The 16,556-nt window shown below is 46.8% G+C and overlaps 1 protein-coding gene across 9 annotated transcripts in view; it reads left to right on the forward strand.

The window, feature by feature from the left end:
• The window catches only part of HABP4 (hyaluronan binding protein 4), a 79,684-nt gene that overhangs the window by 48,339 nt on the left and 14,789 nt on the right, over nucleotides 1-16,556 (forward strand). For 7 of the 9 annotated variants that reach the window (XM_056525014.1, XM_056525010.1, XM_056524988.1 and 4 more), the window contains exons 2-3: nucleotides 14,455-14,706; nucleotides 15,067-15,232. In XM_056525014.1, the coding sequence (XP_056380989.1) occupies nucleotides 14,460-14,706; nucleotides 15,067-15,232 (413 nt within the window). In that variant the 5' untranslated portion in view covers nucleotides 14,455-14,459. Of the gene's footprint in view, nucleotides 1-4,574; nucleotides 4,633-14,454; nucleotides 14,707-15,066; nucleotides 15,233-16,556 lie in introns of all 9 variants that reach the window. The other 2 variants (XM_056524953.1, XM_056524972.1) reach the window with 2 other exon arrangements.

The following is a 16,556-nucleotide window of genomic DNA, read 5'->3' on the forward strand; positions in this document are numbered from 1 at the left end:
AAGAACAGTGGCCTCCAAACTGTAGCCCTCCAGATGTTGCAAAACTACAACTCCAAGCATGCCCAGACTGTCCAGGCATGCTAGGAGTTGTTGTTCTGCAACATCTGAAAGGCCAGATATTGCAGAACTACACGCCCAGCATCCCTGACTGTACGGGCATGCTTATCGCGATCTTCACTGCAGCCTTCTCAGCCGCACTTTCCGGCCGCCGCTCTTCCTCCTGCCGCCGCTGCTCCGGGATGCCGCCGCCGCAGGTCCGGGTAAGCCGGGCCGTGTTCCCCCCCCCCCCCCCCCCCCCCGGTCTGGACAGACTTCGATTGGTGTGCAGAGCAGGGGGAAATGAACTCTAACCCCCGCCCCCCTCCTGCCATTGGTGGTCAGCCTGACCGACCAATGGCAGGGGATAGGAGGGGGTGGCAACACTGCTCCAATCAGTCTTATTTTCCGGGAGATCGGGTCACCAGTGACCCGATTTTCCCAGATCGTGGCAAATCGCAGGTCTGAATTGACCTGTGATTTGCTGCGATCGCTGATATAGAGGGTCTCGGGACCCCCCTAGGCATTGCCACGAGATGCCTGCTGATAGATATCAGCAGGCATCCTGGTCTGATCACCGCCCGGCGAGCGGCAGTGTTCGGAAATGCCGAGGGCGTATGGATACGCCCTCCGTCCTTAAGTGACGGGACGCAAGGGCATATGCATACGCCCTTTGTCCCCAAGGAGTTAAAGGATAACTCTGGGATGGGGGATAAGTGTTTAGATCATGGGGTCCAACTGCTGGGGACTCCGCAATCTACTTTCTGGTCCCATCCACCCCACTCAGTGGTTACTATCCGGCAATCAATAAATTTAAATTAGAGTAGATAGTGCCTAAAATTTTATTTAGTGTCTTCTTAAAATACACCAAAAAAACAAGTGAACTAATCACCATTAAAATGTCAAATGGCAAGCTATTATGTATCTGAGCTTTTCCTACTCAGAGTAAGAACCTGCCGTGATGTAGGGAGCTGTAACTAGACGACGCGAGCAGCAGTAGCCGGCTAGTTAAGGCTCCCTGCATCATGGCAGGTTCTGCTCAGCCGCTTGATTGCCAATGAGAGCAGCATCGCAGCACTATAACTGAGACGGATGGATATTTCCGGGTGCTAAAGACCAGACGATGCCTCTCTGATTTCTTTTACAGGTGGAGCTACATGAATTTTACATTACAGGTTTACATATGTGGCATGGGACAGTGAAACCCAACTGGTGCTACATCATATTCCTGCATAGTCTGTATAAACTTTATGGCAAACTTTATCTATTAATTGGTAATTTTTCCAGTGGGGCTCTTTGCCATCCTGATGACATTGGTCACTACAGACCAATAGAAATGCGTTGAAGGCGCGAGCATTGGAAACTAGCTGTACCAACTGGGACTGACATACAGTGGGGATCAAAAGTTTGGTCACCCCAGGTAAAAATTTGTATTAATGTGCATAAAGAAGCCAAGGAAAGATGGTAAAATCTCCAAAAGGCATCAAATTACAGATTAGACATTCTTATATGTCAACAAAAGTCAGATTTTATTTCCATAATTTTACACTTTCAAAATAACAGAAAACAAAAAATGGCGTCTGCAAAAGTTTGGGCACCCTGCTGAACTTATAGCATGTACTGCCCCCTTAGCAAAGTTGAGACCTGCCAGTGTCGTGGATTGTTCTCAATTAGAGATGAGCAAATTTACAGTAAATTCGATTCGTCACGAACTTCTCGGCTTGGCAGTTGAGGACTTATCCTGCATAAATTAGTCTCCTAGGACTGTATCCACCTTTTCCAGCCCACGGGAGCACCTGAAAGCTGAACTCATTTATGCAGGATAAGCCATCTACTGCCGAGACGAGAAGTTCGTGACGAATCAAATTTACTGTAAATCTAGACAAATCATATCTTATTCCCAGTCAGAGGAAAAATTTCCTAGGTACCCTTTTGGATTCAAGGATCCAGACCTCCTTTCTTACGGATTCCAAAAGGGTATTACTGCAGGCATTAGTCTCCAGGTTTCTAAGCCTCCATTCCTGTACAATCAGGACAGCAATGTCCACTCTGGTTCATATGACATCATGCACCCAATCAGTAGCTTGGGCTCAGTTTCACTCCTGGCCTCTACAAAAGTGGATCCTAGCCGTTTGGGACAAGTCTCAGAAAGCTTTAGACAGAAGAGTGATAATTCCCACTCAAGTAAAAACCCATCTAAGATGGACATTCAAGAAGAATTTAAAGAAGGGAGTAAGTTGATTTCAGTCAAACCAGTTACTCATAACAACGGATGCCAGTGCAGGAGGATAGGGTGCTCACTCAGTCTCGAGTAGTACAAGGGAAATTGGATCCTCAGACAGCAAGAAAATCTTCCAACTTCAGAGTGCTACTGGCAATATGGATGACACTCCAAGAGTTAGAGATCTGCAAAAATCGCCATATCCTCATTTACTCAGACAACGTGATTGCAGTGGCATTTATAAGGCATCAGGGAGGTCCAAGGTACACAGCTCTCCAGTCAATTTTGCATCAAATATTTTCTTGGGCAGAAAACAAGGTGCTTTCTATCTCAGCAGTCCATCTCAAAGGGGTCTGGAACTTGGAGGCGGACTTCCTGAGCAGACACATATTAGACCCAGGGGAATGGTCTCTAGCTCCGTGGGGATTCAGGATGATTACGGAGAGATGGGGGGGGGGATCCTATTCTATTCCCTAAATCCAAGGGACTCTCCGCTAGCAGTGGATGCATTAGCTCAGAATTGGACATTCAGTATGGGATACGCATTTCCTCCACTGCCGCTAATATCTCGGGTCTTTCAGAAGTTAATGAACTATCATTGCATTCTAATCCTAGTAGCTCCATACTGGCCAAAGAGGAGCTGGTTCTCGCTATTAAATACTCTGGCTGTAGTGGATCCCATCTGCCTTCCTCTTCAAAAGGATCTGATGTCCCAGGGACAATCCTTTCATCGTCTGATCAAAAAACCTCAGCTTGACAGCATGGAAATTGAAAAGTCCATTCTGCTGAAGGAAGGTTTCTCTGAAAAGGTAGTAAATACCCTTCTATCTAGCCGTAAAGATACTACCTCTAGAATCTATACTAAAGCCTGGAAGAAATTTATCTTAGTGTGGGGATTCTTTTTCTGTCAACACTCCAGTGATTCCTAAAGTTCTAGACTTCCTTCAGCAGGGATTTGATTTAGGTCTTTCCCTTAGTACCCTCAAAGTACAGGTTTCTGCTCTCAGTGCTCTCTATCATGTAAAATTGGCTGATAACATGTGGATTAGAGATGAGTGAATTTACAGTAAATTCGATTCGTCATGAACTTCTCGGCTCGGCAGTTGATGACTTATCCTGCACAAATGAGTTCCGCTTTCAGGTGCTCCGGTGGGCTGGAAAAGGTGGATACAGTCCTAGAGAAGTCTCCTAGGACTGTATCCACCTTTTCCAGCCCACCGGAGCACCTGAAAGCTGAACTAATTTATGCAGGAAAAGTCATCAACTGCCGAGCCGAGAAGTTCGCGATGAATCGCATTTACTGTAAGTTCGCTCATCTCTAATGTGGATTTCAAGGTTTATTAAAGCGTCCAGCAGACCTAAGACTTTAAATATCTGTCCTCAGTGGAATTTAAATACAGTTCTAGCGGCTCTTCCTTTGGATCCCTTTGAGCCTCTGTATTCTATTTCTGAAAATTTTTTGACTCAAAACTATTTTTAATCGCCATCACTAAAGCTAGCAGAGTAGGTGAGATTCAGGCTCTTTCTATCAGAGCCTTATATCAGAATTTTGGATGACAAAATCATTTTTAAGCTTGATCCAACTTCTTCCCTTAAGTTGTCTCTACCTTTCATAGATCACAGGATATTGTGGTTCCATCCTGTTCAGATCCAAAAAATGACATAGAAATATCAGTCTTTTGGATGTTAGAAGAGCTGTACTCATCTACATTAAAAGAACTAGTCAGTGGAGGAAGGATGACAATCTGTTTATTCAGTTTGCTGGCCCTAATAGAGGCAAGAAAGCCTCTAGGAGTTCTATAGCCAGATGGATGAAGACCGCAATTTCAGAGGCTTATGTGACCAGAGGAAAAGCCCCTCCTAGACAATTGAAGGCCCATTCTACTAGAGCAATTTCCTCATCATGGGCAGAGAGAGCTGGAGCTTCTGTAGAACAGATTAGCAAAGCTGCCACTTGGAAAAACCTTCATACCTTTTCCAGACATTATAGAGTTCACATTTTGTCTTCTGAGGATATGGCCTTTGGACGTAAAGTTCTCAGTGCTGTAGTCCCTCCCTAAGTAAATTCTTTGGTATTTCTCATGGGTGCTGTCGTGGAGACGTGGGGGGGAAATGGTGAATTATACTCGCCGATAATTCCATTTCTGGAAGTCTCCACGACGGCACCCATACAGCCCACCCTTTGGTTTTTTATTAGTTTTTTTTTTTGTGCACTTTTTTTTTTTTTTTCCTTTCCTTCGGTGTTCTTTATAAATACACTGGTGTGGACAGGAAGGGGTGGGGAATTTAACCTCAGTGTTTTTTCCTGTCCCAATCAGGAGGAGGAGATAATCTCATGGGTGCTGTCGTGGAGACTTCCAGAAAAGGAATTATCGGTGAGTATAATTCACCATTTCCTGCTGATAGTGTTATAAAGAGCAGCCAAAAGTATAGCTGCAATACAAGTAACATCTAGTCTGGGGGCTATAATATCCATGATGGTTGCGCTTTAACCCCTTAAGGACACATCACGTACTGGAATGTCATGTGTCCGCTCCCGTTCTATAACGCGGGGCGGGCCTGGCCTCTAGCAACGGCCAGGACCCGTGGCTAATGGCGCGCGGCACCGCGATCAATGCCACGTGCTATTAGCCACGCTATTAGTTGAACGCCACGTCTAAAGTGAAAGTGAAACCATGCCGGTTAGCTTAGTGGGCTGTTCGGGATAGCCGTGGCGAAATCGCGGCATCCCAAACAGCTTACAGGACAGCTGGAGGGTCCCTACCTGCCTCCTCGCTGTCCGATTGCCGAATGAGATCCAGGCATGAGCAGTCAAGCGGCAGAATCATTGATCACTGGTTTCTCATAGGAAACCAGTGATCAATGTAAAAGATCAGTGTGTGCAGTGTTATAGGTCCCTATGGGAACTATAACACTGGAAAATAAGTGAATAAAGATCATTTAACCCCTTCCCTATTAAAAGTTTGAATCGCCCCCCTTTTCCCATTAACCCCTTAAGGACCGGAGGTTTTTCCGTTTTTGCATTTTCGTTTTTTGCTCCTTGCCTTTAAAAAATCATAACTCTTTCAAATTTACACCTAAAAATCCATATGATGGCTTATTTTTTGCGCCACCAATTCTACTTTGTAATGACGTCAGTCATTTTGCCCAAAAATCTATGAAGCGGGAAAAAAAAATCATTGTGCGACAAAATTGAAAAAAAAAACGCTGTTTTGTAACTTTTGGGGGCTTCCGTTTCTACGTAGTACATTTTTCGGTAAAAATGACACCTGATATGTATTCTGTAGGTCCATACGATTAAAATGATACCCTACTTATATAGGTTTGATTTTGTCGGACTTTTGGAAAAAATCATAACTACATGCAGGAAAATTAATACGTTTAAAATTGTCATCTTCTGACCCCTATAACTTTTTTATTTTTCCGTGTATGGGGCGGTATGAGGGCTCATTTTTTGCGCCGTGATCTGAAGTTTTTAACGGTACCATTTTTGCATTGATAGGACTTATTGATCACTTTTTATTCATTTTTAAATGATATAAAAAGTGACCAAAAATGCACTATTTTGGACTTTGGAATTTTTTTGCGCGCACGCCATTGACCGAGCGGTTTAATTAATGAGATATTTTTATAATTCGGACATTTCCGCACGCGGTGATACCACATATGTTTATTTTTATTTTTATTTACACTGTTTTTTTTTTTTATTGGAAAAAGGGGGTGATTCAAACTTTTAATAGGGGAGGAGTTAAATGATCTTTATTCACTTTTTTTTTTCACTTTTTTTTTGCAGTGTTATAGGTCCCATAGGGACCTATAACACTGCACACACTGATCTTCATCATTGATCACTGGTTTCTCATAAGAAACCAGTGATCAACGATTCTGCCGCATGACTGCTCATGCCTGGATCTCAGGCACTGAGCAGTCATTCGGCGATCGGACAGCGAGGAGGCAGGTAGGGGCCCTCCCGCTGTCCTGTCAGCTGTTCGGGATGCCGCGATTAGCTGCGGCTATCCCGAACAGCCCGACTGAGCTAGCCGGGAACTTTCACTTTCACTTTTAGCCGCGCGGCTCAGCTTTGAGCGCGCGGCTAAAGGGTTAATAGCGGCGCCGCGCGCTATTAGAGGCGGGTCCCGGCTTCACTATGACGCCGGGCCCGCCATGATATGACGCGGGGTTACTGTGTAACCCCGCGTTGTATCAGAAGAGCAGGACCAATGACGTACCGGTACGTCATTGGTCCTTAAGGGGTTAAAAAAAAGTGAAAATAAAAATAAACATATATGGTATCGCCGCGTGCGGAAATGTCGGAATTATAAAAATATATCATTAATTAAACCGCACGGTCAATGGCGTACACGCAAAAAAATTCCAAAGTCCAAAATAGTGCATTTCTGGTCACTTTTTATATCATGAAAAAATGAATAAAAAGCGATCAATGCAAAAAATGGTACTGTTAAAAACTTCATATCACGGCGCAAAAAATTAGTCCTCATACCGCCCCATATGCGGAAAAATAAAAGTTATAGGGTTCAGAAGATGACAATTTTAAAATTTTTCTTGCATGAAGTTATGATTTTTTTTCCAGAAGTACGACAAAATCAAACCTATATAAGTACGGTATCACTTTAATCGTATAGACCTACAGATTAAAGAGAAGGTGTCAATTTTTACCAAAAAATGTACTACGTAGAAACGGAAGCCCCCAAAAGTTACAAAACAGCGTTTTGTTTTTTTTCAATTTTGTCTCACAATGGTTTTTTTTCCGTTTCACCGTAGATTTTTGGGCAAAATGACATGTCATTAAAAGGAAGAATTGGTGGCGCAAAAAATAAGCAATCATATGGATTTTTAGGTGCAAAATTGAAAGTTATGATTTTTTTTAAAGGCAAGGAGCAAAAAACGAAAATGCTAAAATGGGGGGGGGGGGGGGGGGAAACCCCATTCCTTAAGGGGTTAATGTATATGGGTTAAACCTTTTTTTTTTTTTTTTTTTTTATGGGGGAGACTTATCAAAACCTTCCCAGGGGAAAAGTTGACCAGTTGCTCATAGCAACAAACTGCTTTTATTCTTAAAATTATAGAAGAAAGCTAATCTGGTTGCTATAGGCAACTTTTCCACTGCAGTTTTTGATCTCCCCTATTAGTCCCCTTAGGGCAGGGGGGTCAAACACCCGGCCCACGGGCCGAATCCGGCCCGCCAGACCTCATCATGTGGCCCGCCGCCTGCCTTCACTTTTAATCTCGCCCTTTTTTTATTTTTAAAGAAAGCCGCCTCTTCAGCGCATGCGCAGCGATCCTCCTTCGGTCCTCCGCCTCTATGGCTGTACGTCAGTGACGTCCCGTGCGTACAACCATAGAGACGCGGGCGGAACAGGAGGACGCGCGCAGGCCCTGGTAAGTAACTGGCGGCACGTTATCTTCTTCAGCATTCCAGTCACCGCTCGACCGGTCCTGGCGCCTACTGCTATGGTCCATAGGCCATAGCAGTAGATGTGACCCCGGGCCGGAGGAGCGGTGACCGGATCACAGTGGGGGCAGCACACAGACATACAGCCTCCAGCCATTCACTGTATATGGCTGGAGGCTGTATGTCTGTGGGGAGGGAGGGGGGGTGCTGCCTACCTAATGTGGGGGAACTATGCTGCTTACCTAATGTGGGGGGGAACTACAAGGTACTGTACATTGCGGCAAGAGGGGTTGTCTTATATGGCGAGTATATCCCAAACTAAATTTTAACTGTAAAAGTTGGGGGTCGTCTTATACACCCAGTCTTATACGCCGGCATATACGGTATGGGGGGGAGGGGTCCTACAGATACAACTGGCCCTTTGAGGGTGACCAAACTGCTGATGCGGCCCCCGATGAACTTGAGTTTGACACCTGCCTTAGGGTAAGTTCACATAAGTAGAATTCCACGCAGTGAACGGGTCTTCCGCAATACCAGTTCACACTGAGGAATTACAGCAGCAGAATGTTCAGCAACATGTTTGTTTTTTGCGCGGAACTCCACGAGTACTGCATAGCTGTCAGTGGTGACGGCACAGTGCCCCGCGGTCCTACCGCAGAAGTATTTTCAGCGACTGCCTGACGGAATCACCACTTGCAGAGATTCCGCTGTGAGAACATACCCTTAGGAGGAATCAATCATTTGGAATGACATTTCATTTTACCATAAAAGCTACAGCATAACAACATTTTGTGATGAAATTGAAGAGAAAGCCATTTTGTACTTTTGGGGGTTTCTGTTTCTACTTAGTGCACTGTTAGGTAAAAATGACACATTGAGGGGAAATTTATCAGTCAGGGAAGGTGCACTGATATTATACACAGGTTTTGATTGTGTAGCTGGAGTGTAAATGTACAAAATCTAATAAATGGTGCAGGAACTGTGACAAATAGTGGGCTAGTACACAATTCTATATTTCACTTCACATTCGGCTATAGGGGCACAATTTATTTTATTTTTAAAATTTGCAGATCACCGGCTGACACTGCTTCCCTGTGACATAATGTCACAGCTTATAGGAAGAAGTAGCTGAATTTGTTGTCACTATACTTTTTTAAGTTGATTGATCTTACATTTCTCTATCGGCTCCATTGGGGGACACAGACCTTGGTTATATGCTGTTGTTTCTAGGAGACTTGACACTATGGAAACCAAAAAGTAATCTCCTCCCAGCAGGATATGCCCGCCTACAGAGCCTGAGGTAATCAGTTTAAGCTTAGTGTCTGTAGGAAATGGACACTAGTCTAGGGTTCTCCCCAGACTTGGTCTAACTTTTTTATTTTTTCAGATAGAGATGTTTAGTTTATTTTTTATTTTCCTGTTTTCAGGTGGGGACTCAGGAACATAGTGTTCTCCCCATTTGCGATTGAGGGGGCACAGACATCGTGGATGTACTGTCAACCCCCTCTCGCCAAAGGCCAGTGCCTGGGGTTGTACCTCACGGGTCCAGGTCCCCCACTTTTCCCTGCTCGTCTCGCTTTTCAAGCCCGGCATGATGCAGGTGACTAAAAGCTGGCTGAAGGATTCATCAGGAAGACTTCATTAGGTAAGTTTTTCTAAGGCGAGTGTATTTCCCCCTTTTTCTTAGGTACTAGACTCTCAACAACTGGAGACACCCTTTTTATTTATTTTTTTTATATAGGGGTTTATGGGACTGGCCAGGAGGGGTTCTTCCCTCCCTTTTTACTCTATGGGGGAACATTTTTTTTATTGGTTTGAGCAGTGGCATTTATATATTGTGGGCATGTGTGTTTGGTGCAAAGTATGTATGAGGCGGCTGTCCTCTGCAGCCGTGGCGTATCTGTTCGGCGGGCGCTCCTTCAGCCCGGCCGCATAGAAGTTTTTAGCTTTGTTTTCGGCAGTGTTCTGCGGATGGCATTCACCCGCTGCGTTCCCACGAGGCGCACATGTGTTCACAAGGTGCGCTCGGGGCCGGGAGCGGGCGCCATCATTATCTAGGTTATTTCTTCGGCGGCCCGGTGCGCATTAGCTCCACCCACCCTGAGCCGCCAAAGCCTTTCAGGATGGCGCGAATCCCCTCCAATCAGTGCTGTGCGTGCACAGTGGGTTTGCAGAGCCATTCAAGTGTCCTTGTAATGGCCCTCTGGCCATTGGTCCAGCGTTTTCTCTCTCGCCCTCTCTCTGCTCACAGCAGCAGTCTGAGGGACACAGACCAGGGTGAGACTGTTCCTTTTTATTACTATGTCCGTGCCCAGAACTGTTCCTTCCTCTAAACAGATAGCTAGGTCCTTATTACACCTGTAATAGCTGTAACATGTCTGGTTCTGCTGAACCTACTTGTTCTGCCTGCACCACTGCTCACCCAGACCCCCTGGCTATTACTATCCGGGATGTTCTACCAGACCCGGTGAGTTCGGCCTTCCCTCCAGCCTGGGTTTCTTCCCCCTCAGTCGATATCCGACTTGGCGCAGGTCTCCCGTTCTGTGGTGACTGCCTTGGAGAGGTCCTCCCTCCGTCGCCCTCTGGGGGGAATCGCTCCGCTTCTCGCAAGCATAATAGGGGTTTTTCCTCTGAATCATCCCTGGGGTCTTCGGACAGGTACGGGCGTTCCCATCATAGGTCTGGCCCTGCTACGTCAGCTTGTCACAAGTGTCCCTCTTCCAGAGGATGCTCACACAGTCACCGCTCTGGCTCTCCAGAGCCGCGTACCGGGTCAGTCTCTTCCTCATCTAGGGCCGCCTCAACGCGTTCCCATTCACCTGGAGAGCTTGTGGATGAGGTTTCCGAATCGGAATCCGTCTCAGAGGACCACTCGAATTCTGCCGACACGGTGAACTCATTGGTTTCGGCCATAAGAGACACCTTCCAGCTAAAGGACCCAGGAACTTCAGACATGTCTCCTTTCTTCGTGCTCGACCGGCACCCAAGACTTTCGGCTCTCTTGCTGAATTTGACGCCCTGACTAAGTTTCAGAAAACGAAGAAGGTTCAAGCGCGGTATCCCTTCGCAAAGGACCTCATTGCTCAGTGGACCTCCTACAACTGTGGATCTGCCAGTCTCCCTCCTCTCTAAGGCGATTATTAGCTTTTGCGGCTGCCTTCCAGGATCCAGTGGACAAGAAGGTGGAGACCTTGGCAAAATTTTCCTTTGAGACAGCAGGTTCTTCCTTTCTTCCTGCTTTTGCTTCTGTCTGGGTGTCAGATGCCCTTTCAGTTTTTCTCCAACTCTGCCAGGGTTGTATTCAGGATCCCTCCAGGGGATTTATTTAGACTAGCTCTTTGAGGCTCCTATGCTGGAGATTTTCTGGGTTCTGCTTCCATGCACAGCCGCTGTGCTGCCTTTGCCACAGGCTGCCTGGTAGCCCTCCTTCGCTCCATGTGGCTTATAGCCTGGAATGCGGACACAGCCTTCAAGAAGTGAGGCGACGGGCGGTAAGAGTTCCTTATACCTCTGGATAAGACTTGCAGAACCACTTTCCATCGGAAGTCCTGCGGACCTTTGGTACCAACAAAGGTCCAGCCAGGTGCCTTTACGGGGAGAAGGCTAGCTCCTTCCTGACCTGTCCATCCCGGAGGTCTGCTAACCGTTCCAGCTTTTTGGCGGCCCCAGCAGGCACCCGTAGGCCTACCTCGACCTGAGGGGTCGCCCCCCCCCCCACCCGCCGACTTTTCTCGGGTGGTTGGTTGTCTTACTCTTCCGGGATGCCTGGACATGCACTTTCAGGTTTCCTGGGTCAGGGATGTTGTAGCCAACGGATACAGGGTCAAATTTGCCTCCCTTCCATGGGACTGCTTTTTTTTCTTCCCGGACCCCCAGTCCTCCTCTCTAGCGGAGACATTTCGGGGCGCGTTCCAGTTCCCTTTCATCCAGGGAGTAATTGTCCCTGTTCCTTCAGGGGAACATTTTCAATAATTTTTTTTTTTTTTATTCCAACCTCTTTGTGGTCCCCAAGACTGGCGTTGCTGTTCGCCCAATCTTGGTTCTCGAGCATCTCCACTAGCATCTTCTGCTACCCATTCCAAATGGAGTCTCTCCGTTCAGTGCTGGAGTCCAGGGTTAAAGGGGAGTTTTTCTTCCCTCGGTGGACATCAAGGATGCCTACCTCCACATTCCAATATTTCCCAGTCATCAGCAGTACTTCCACTTTGCAGTTCCGGACGTCCATTTTCTATTGTGGCTCTCCCTGACCTCGGTCTGACCACTACTCCGCGGGTCCTTACCATGGACCTGACGCCTGTGATAGCCCTGTTACGGACAAGAGTTGTTTCAGTGATTCCTTTCTGGACAACCTCCTGATCAGAGCTCCAACCAGGGCTCAGACTCTGGGGAGTCTTAGTCTCAACCTCCAACCCTTGTTTTCTCTTCGGTTGGATGGTTAATCGTGACAAGTTCAACCTCTCCCCTGGGGCTCCAGTTCGACGCCTCTTCCCGCTTTCGACTCTGCCGGACATTCGGCTGACTCTCGAGTCAGATAACTTCAGCATCCTGCTCCAGTTTCCATTCGCTTTTGCATACTGTCCTGGGTCAGTTGCTGGCGGCCGTGGAGGCTGTGCCATTCGCCCAGTTTCATCACCAATCTCTTCAACTGGTGATTCTCTTCCGGTAGGACAGGTCCCCTTTGTCTCTCGACTGCAAGATCGTTCTCTCTCGACAGTCCTGTTGGTCCCTTCTATGGTGGCTTTGTTTCCCCCTGCCTTTCAGGGGTGCGCCTTCCTGCCGGTCTGTTGAGCTAGGGAGGTGTTTTCAAGGACTGACCGGTCTGGGGCCTTGGTCCCCCAGAAGCCCTTCTCCCCATCAACATGCTGGGACTAGGGAAATTCTATCTTTGCTTGCTGCTTCGGGAAATTCCCTTCTGGGCGGAACTCTAGTTTCCGACAATCTCAGCGATCTTCATTCCGGACATACTCAACTGGTAGGTGGTCCCTATATCCTGAGGTGTTTGCAGTGACCTACGACCTCTAGGGCGCTCCAGGCGTGGACCTATACTCGTCCCGCCACAACTGCAGCGTTCCTCTCTCCTGGTCGGGCTTTGCCCTACCTTATCTGTTTCTTAGTCGAGCCTGGCCCTACCTTTATCTATTTCCTCCCCTTCCTCTCATTCCAGAGTCCTGAGGAAACTCGCAGCAGAGGGAGTTCCCCTCCCCCCATTCTCGTGACCCAGACTGGCTCAGACGGGCGTGGTTCGTTGTCAGTCAGGCTCCTAATGACTTACCGCTGAGCCTTCCCTCTTGCCCAGACCTCCTATCTTAGGTCCCCTGTGCCACCCCTATTTACCGTCTCTGCTTTTGACGGCGTGGAGGTTGAGACTGCAGTTTATCTTCCCAAGTGGTTTGCACCATGCTGAGGGCTCGGAAGCCTTCCTCCTGCCAAGATTTACCACCATACCTGGCGGTCTTATTTTCATTGGTGTGAATCTCAGCCTTTTTTCTCGGGTCGTGGTTTTCCTTCCCCGACCCCTTTTTTCTTTCCAGTCAGGGTTGGCTCTCAACTCCCTTTAGGGTCAAAGTTCTGCCCTTTTCAAAGTCCTCTGGCATTCAATTCTCATGTCCAGACCTGCTTCAGGGAGTGGCACACTGCCCCTCCTTCTCGGTCCCATTCTCCCCCCTTGGGACTTACACTTGGTCTTAGGTGCCCTGCAAGGTGCTCCCTTTGAACCTCTCGGGGACATTCCTCTTCGCCTCTTTCCCTGGAAGGTGGTGTTCCTTGTTACTCTTACTTCTATTAGGTGGGTGTCAGTGGCAGCTGGCAGTTTTCTCCTGCCGTTCTGCCTTCCTGGTTGTATACCAGGGCAAGTTGTTTTCCATCCAGGTCCGTCCTTTTTTACCTGAGATGGTTTAGACTTTCAACTCAATGAGGACATTGCCCTGCCGTCTTTTTGTCCAGCCCCTTCTCATCCCAGGGGAAGATTCCCCCTTCCGGGTTTTGGCTCATTCCGCCCGTCTTTCGGGGCTTCCTGGGCCTTTCACTTCGTGGCTTTGGCCTCGCAGTTCTGTACAGCGGCCACGTGGCAGTCTTTGCTCTCTTTCACAAGGTTCTACCAGATTCATACTTCTGCATCAGCTGATGCTACTTTGGGCCGTAAGGCGTTGCAGGCGGCGGTGGTCCAGCCGTTCACCTGACTGATTCCTTACCCACCCAAGGGACGGCTTTGGTACGTCCCAAGGTCTGTGTCCCCCAATGGAGCCGATAGAGAGATTTTTATCTTACCGTAAAATCCTTTTCTCGGAGGATCCATTGGGGGACACAGCTCCCGCCCTTTGTTTGGTTACCTGTCCGAGGATGTGTTCAGCTATTTTTTTTGGTTCTGGTTGCCTCGGACTGGGCTTGGTTCTCTACCTCTTGGTCATCTCCTACTGCTTGGTGACTAAACTGATTACCTCAGGCTCTGTAGGTGGGTATATCGGCTGGGAGGAGCCGACTTAATGGTTTCCATAGTGTCAAGTCTCCTAGCAACAGCATATACCCAAGGTCTGTGTCCCCCAATGGATCCTCCGAGAAAAGGATTTTATGGTAAGACAAAAATCACTTTTGTTACCGGACAACCCCTTCAACCTTTCAACTGCTATGGGAGGGAGAAGTAATCGGAATTTGTTGCAAAATTGTATGTGTAATTAAAGCTGAAACAGTCTCGCCTGGTGATATGGGACTATAGCAGTCTATTGGTACTCTGACTCCATATGGGACGTGTGTAATGTAAGGCGTTGTTTTATGGTTCTCTTTGCAGGAGGCATGAAACCTGTACAAGGGAGCCCTGTTTCCAGCACTATGCAGGAAGCTTTTGGCTGTGCAGTAGAAAACCGCTTTTTCCAACTTCTGGATGATGAGTCTGATCCCTTAGATTATCTATACCAGGCGTCAAGTGAACTTGGTCGTAAGAAGGAAGAAGCAGCCAAAAAACCTGGCAACCAAAAGAGCAACAGAAAAGAATCCCAAAAGGACAGAAGGACAATAGTCGTTGCAAACACGGAGGCCCCAGGTTTGTGTGAGGCAGGGTCATATTCAGTGACTGGTACAAAAATAACGTGTCGCCTCCAGTCTTCACACACAGTAGATGGAAGAGTAATATATGTTATGACATGTAAGACGCAAAAGTATTGTATATAATGCCCTAGGTATTCCATACAGTGCCAAAATCCAAACCCTGCAGCAAATCACTGTTTTGATCGACCCCTATTTCAGTCAGTCTCGACATCTTGCCCTAGACTTATGAGTTCTTTAACATTTTTATTTATTTATTTTTTGAGAAAAAATTGTAATTGAGCAATGCTTTTAGGAGTTCAAACTGCAATTTTTAAGTGTGGGGTTTTTATTTAAATTTTTTTTTCTTTTTTAAAAGCTCCAAAACAAGCTCCTAAACAAGTTCCAAAACAGTTTGTGCCAAAAGTGCCTCAGAATGAAAACAGTGGTTCAGAAGTGAAAGTGGAAAGATCGGAACGTCGAGCTGTCTTCAGAGAGTTCCGTCCTAATGTCATAGAAAAGCCCCTGGAGTACAGCATTGATGAGTATGTACTGTTTTTCAGCATCTGTATGAGATTATCTTTTGTTTGTGGATAGACTTTACCTTGTTTCTCAAGCACAGTCCTCAAGTACCCCAACAGGTCATGTTTTCGGGATTTCCTTAGTCTTTCACAGGTGACATAACTGTAGTGATGCACTGACCATAAATAGATCACCTGTGAAAGACTAAGGGTTTCCACTTGAGAAACACTGCAGTGTCATCTGTTCAGTAGTATATAGGTACAGAATGCTGTCACCTGTCACAGACTGACCAGAACTAGGAGTCCCAGCCCAGGTGGTTATTCAAAGGTGCGTTGTCTATATTGCGTGCAGGGGGGAAGGGAAGAGGCAACGGACCATTGCACGCACTCGGCGCTTTGTCCATCATGGCCTGACCAGGCAATATGTGCGCACAATGGTCCATAGCCTCTGAACCCCCCCCCCCCCCTTGCACCCAAGTTCAGACTCCCCTGCCTGTGTATGCCGCTGGACTTTTAATTCAATAAAGACACACCTTTGAATAACCACCTGATTGCTGTGTTTATATTCTATCAGTCATATAGTTTACAAATCTGTAACTTTCCTGCGACAGTTGACGTAAAAAAAAAATTCCACTGCAGTACCCCTTTAAGTGGGAAACTGGATTTTGTGGTAAATATAAAACAGTGGCTTGTGACACTCGCCATTGTGCATACATAGGGGGAATGTATTAACCCCTTAACGATGCCAGACGTAAATGTACATCCTGGAGAGCTGGTACTTAATTCACCAGTACGTACATTTACGTCCTATGCATAACCGCGAGCATTGGAGCGATGCTCGGGTCATGCGCGGCAGGTCCCGGCTGCTAATAGTAGCCAGGGACCCGCCGGTAATGGCGGACATCCACGATTGTGCGGATGTCCACCATTAACCACATAGATGCTGTGATCAGTACAGATCACGGCATCTGCAGCATCCAGAACTGCAGACTGAGGTCCCCTCACCTGCCTCCGCTGCCTTTCACGGGTCTTCTGGTCTGCAGTCGAGCAGAAGATGACCGATAACACTGATCAGTGCTATGTCCTATGCATAGCACTAAACAGTATTAGCAATCGAATGATTGCTATAAATAGTCCCCTGTGGGGACTATTAAAGTGTAAAAGTAAAAAATGTGAAACCCCCTCCCCCAATAAAAACGTAAATTGTACCATCTTCCCTATTTCACCCCCAAAAAGTGTTTTAAAAAAAATAATTTATATACATATTTGGTATCGCCACGTATGTAAAAATCCGAACTATTAAAATAAAATGTTAAGGATACCGTACAGTGAATGTTTATAAAAAAAA

This window comes from Hyla sarda, chromosome 1, assembly GCF_029499605.1.
Source record: "Hyla sarda isolate aHylSar1 chromosome 1, aHylSar1.hap1, whole genome shotgun sequence".
In the NCBI taxonomy this organism is placed as follows: domain Eukaryota; kingdom Metazoa; phylum Chordata; class Amphibia; order Anura; family Hylidae; genus Hyla; species Hyla sarda.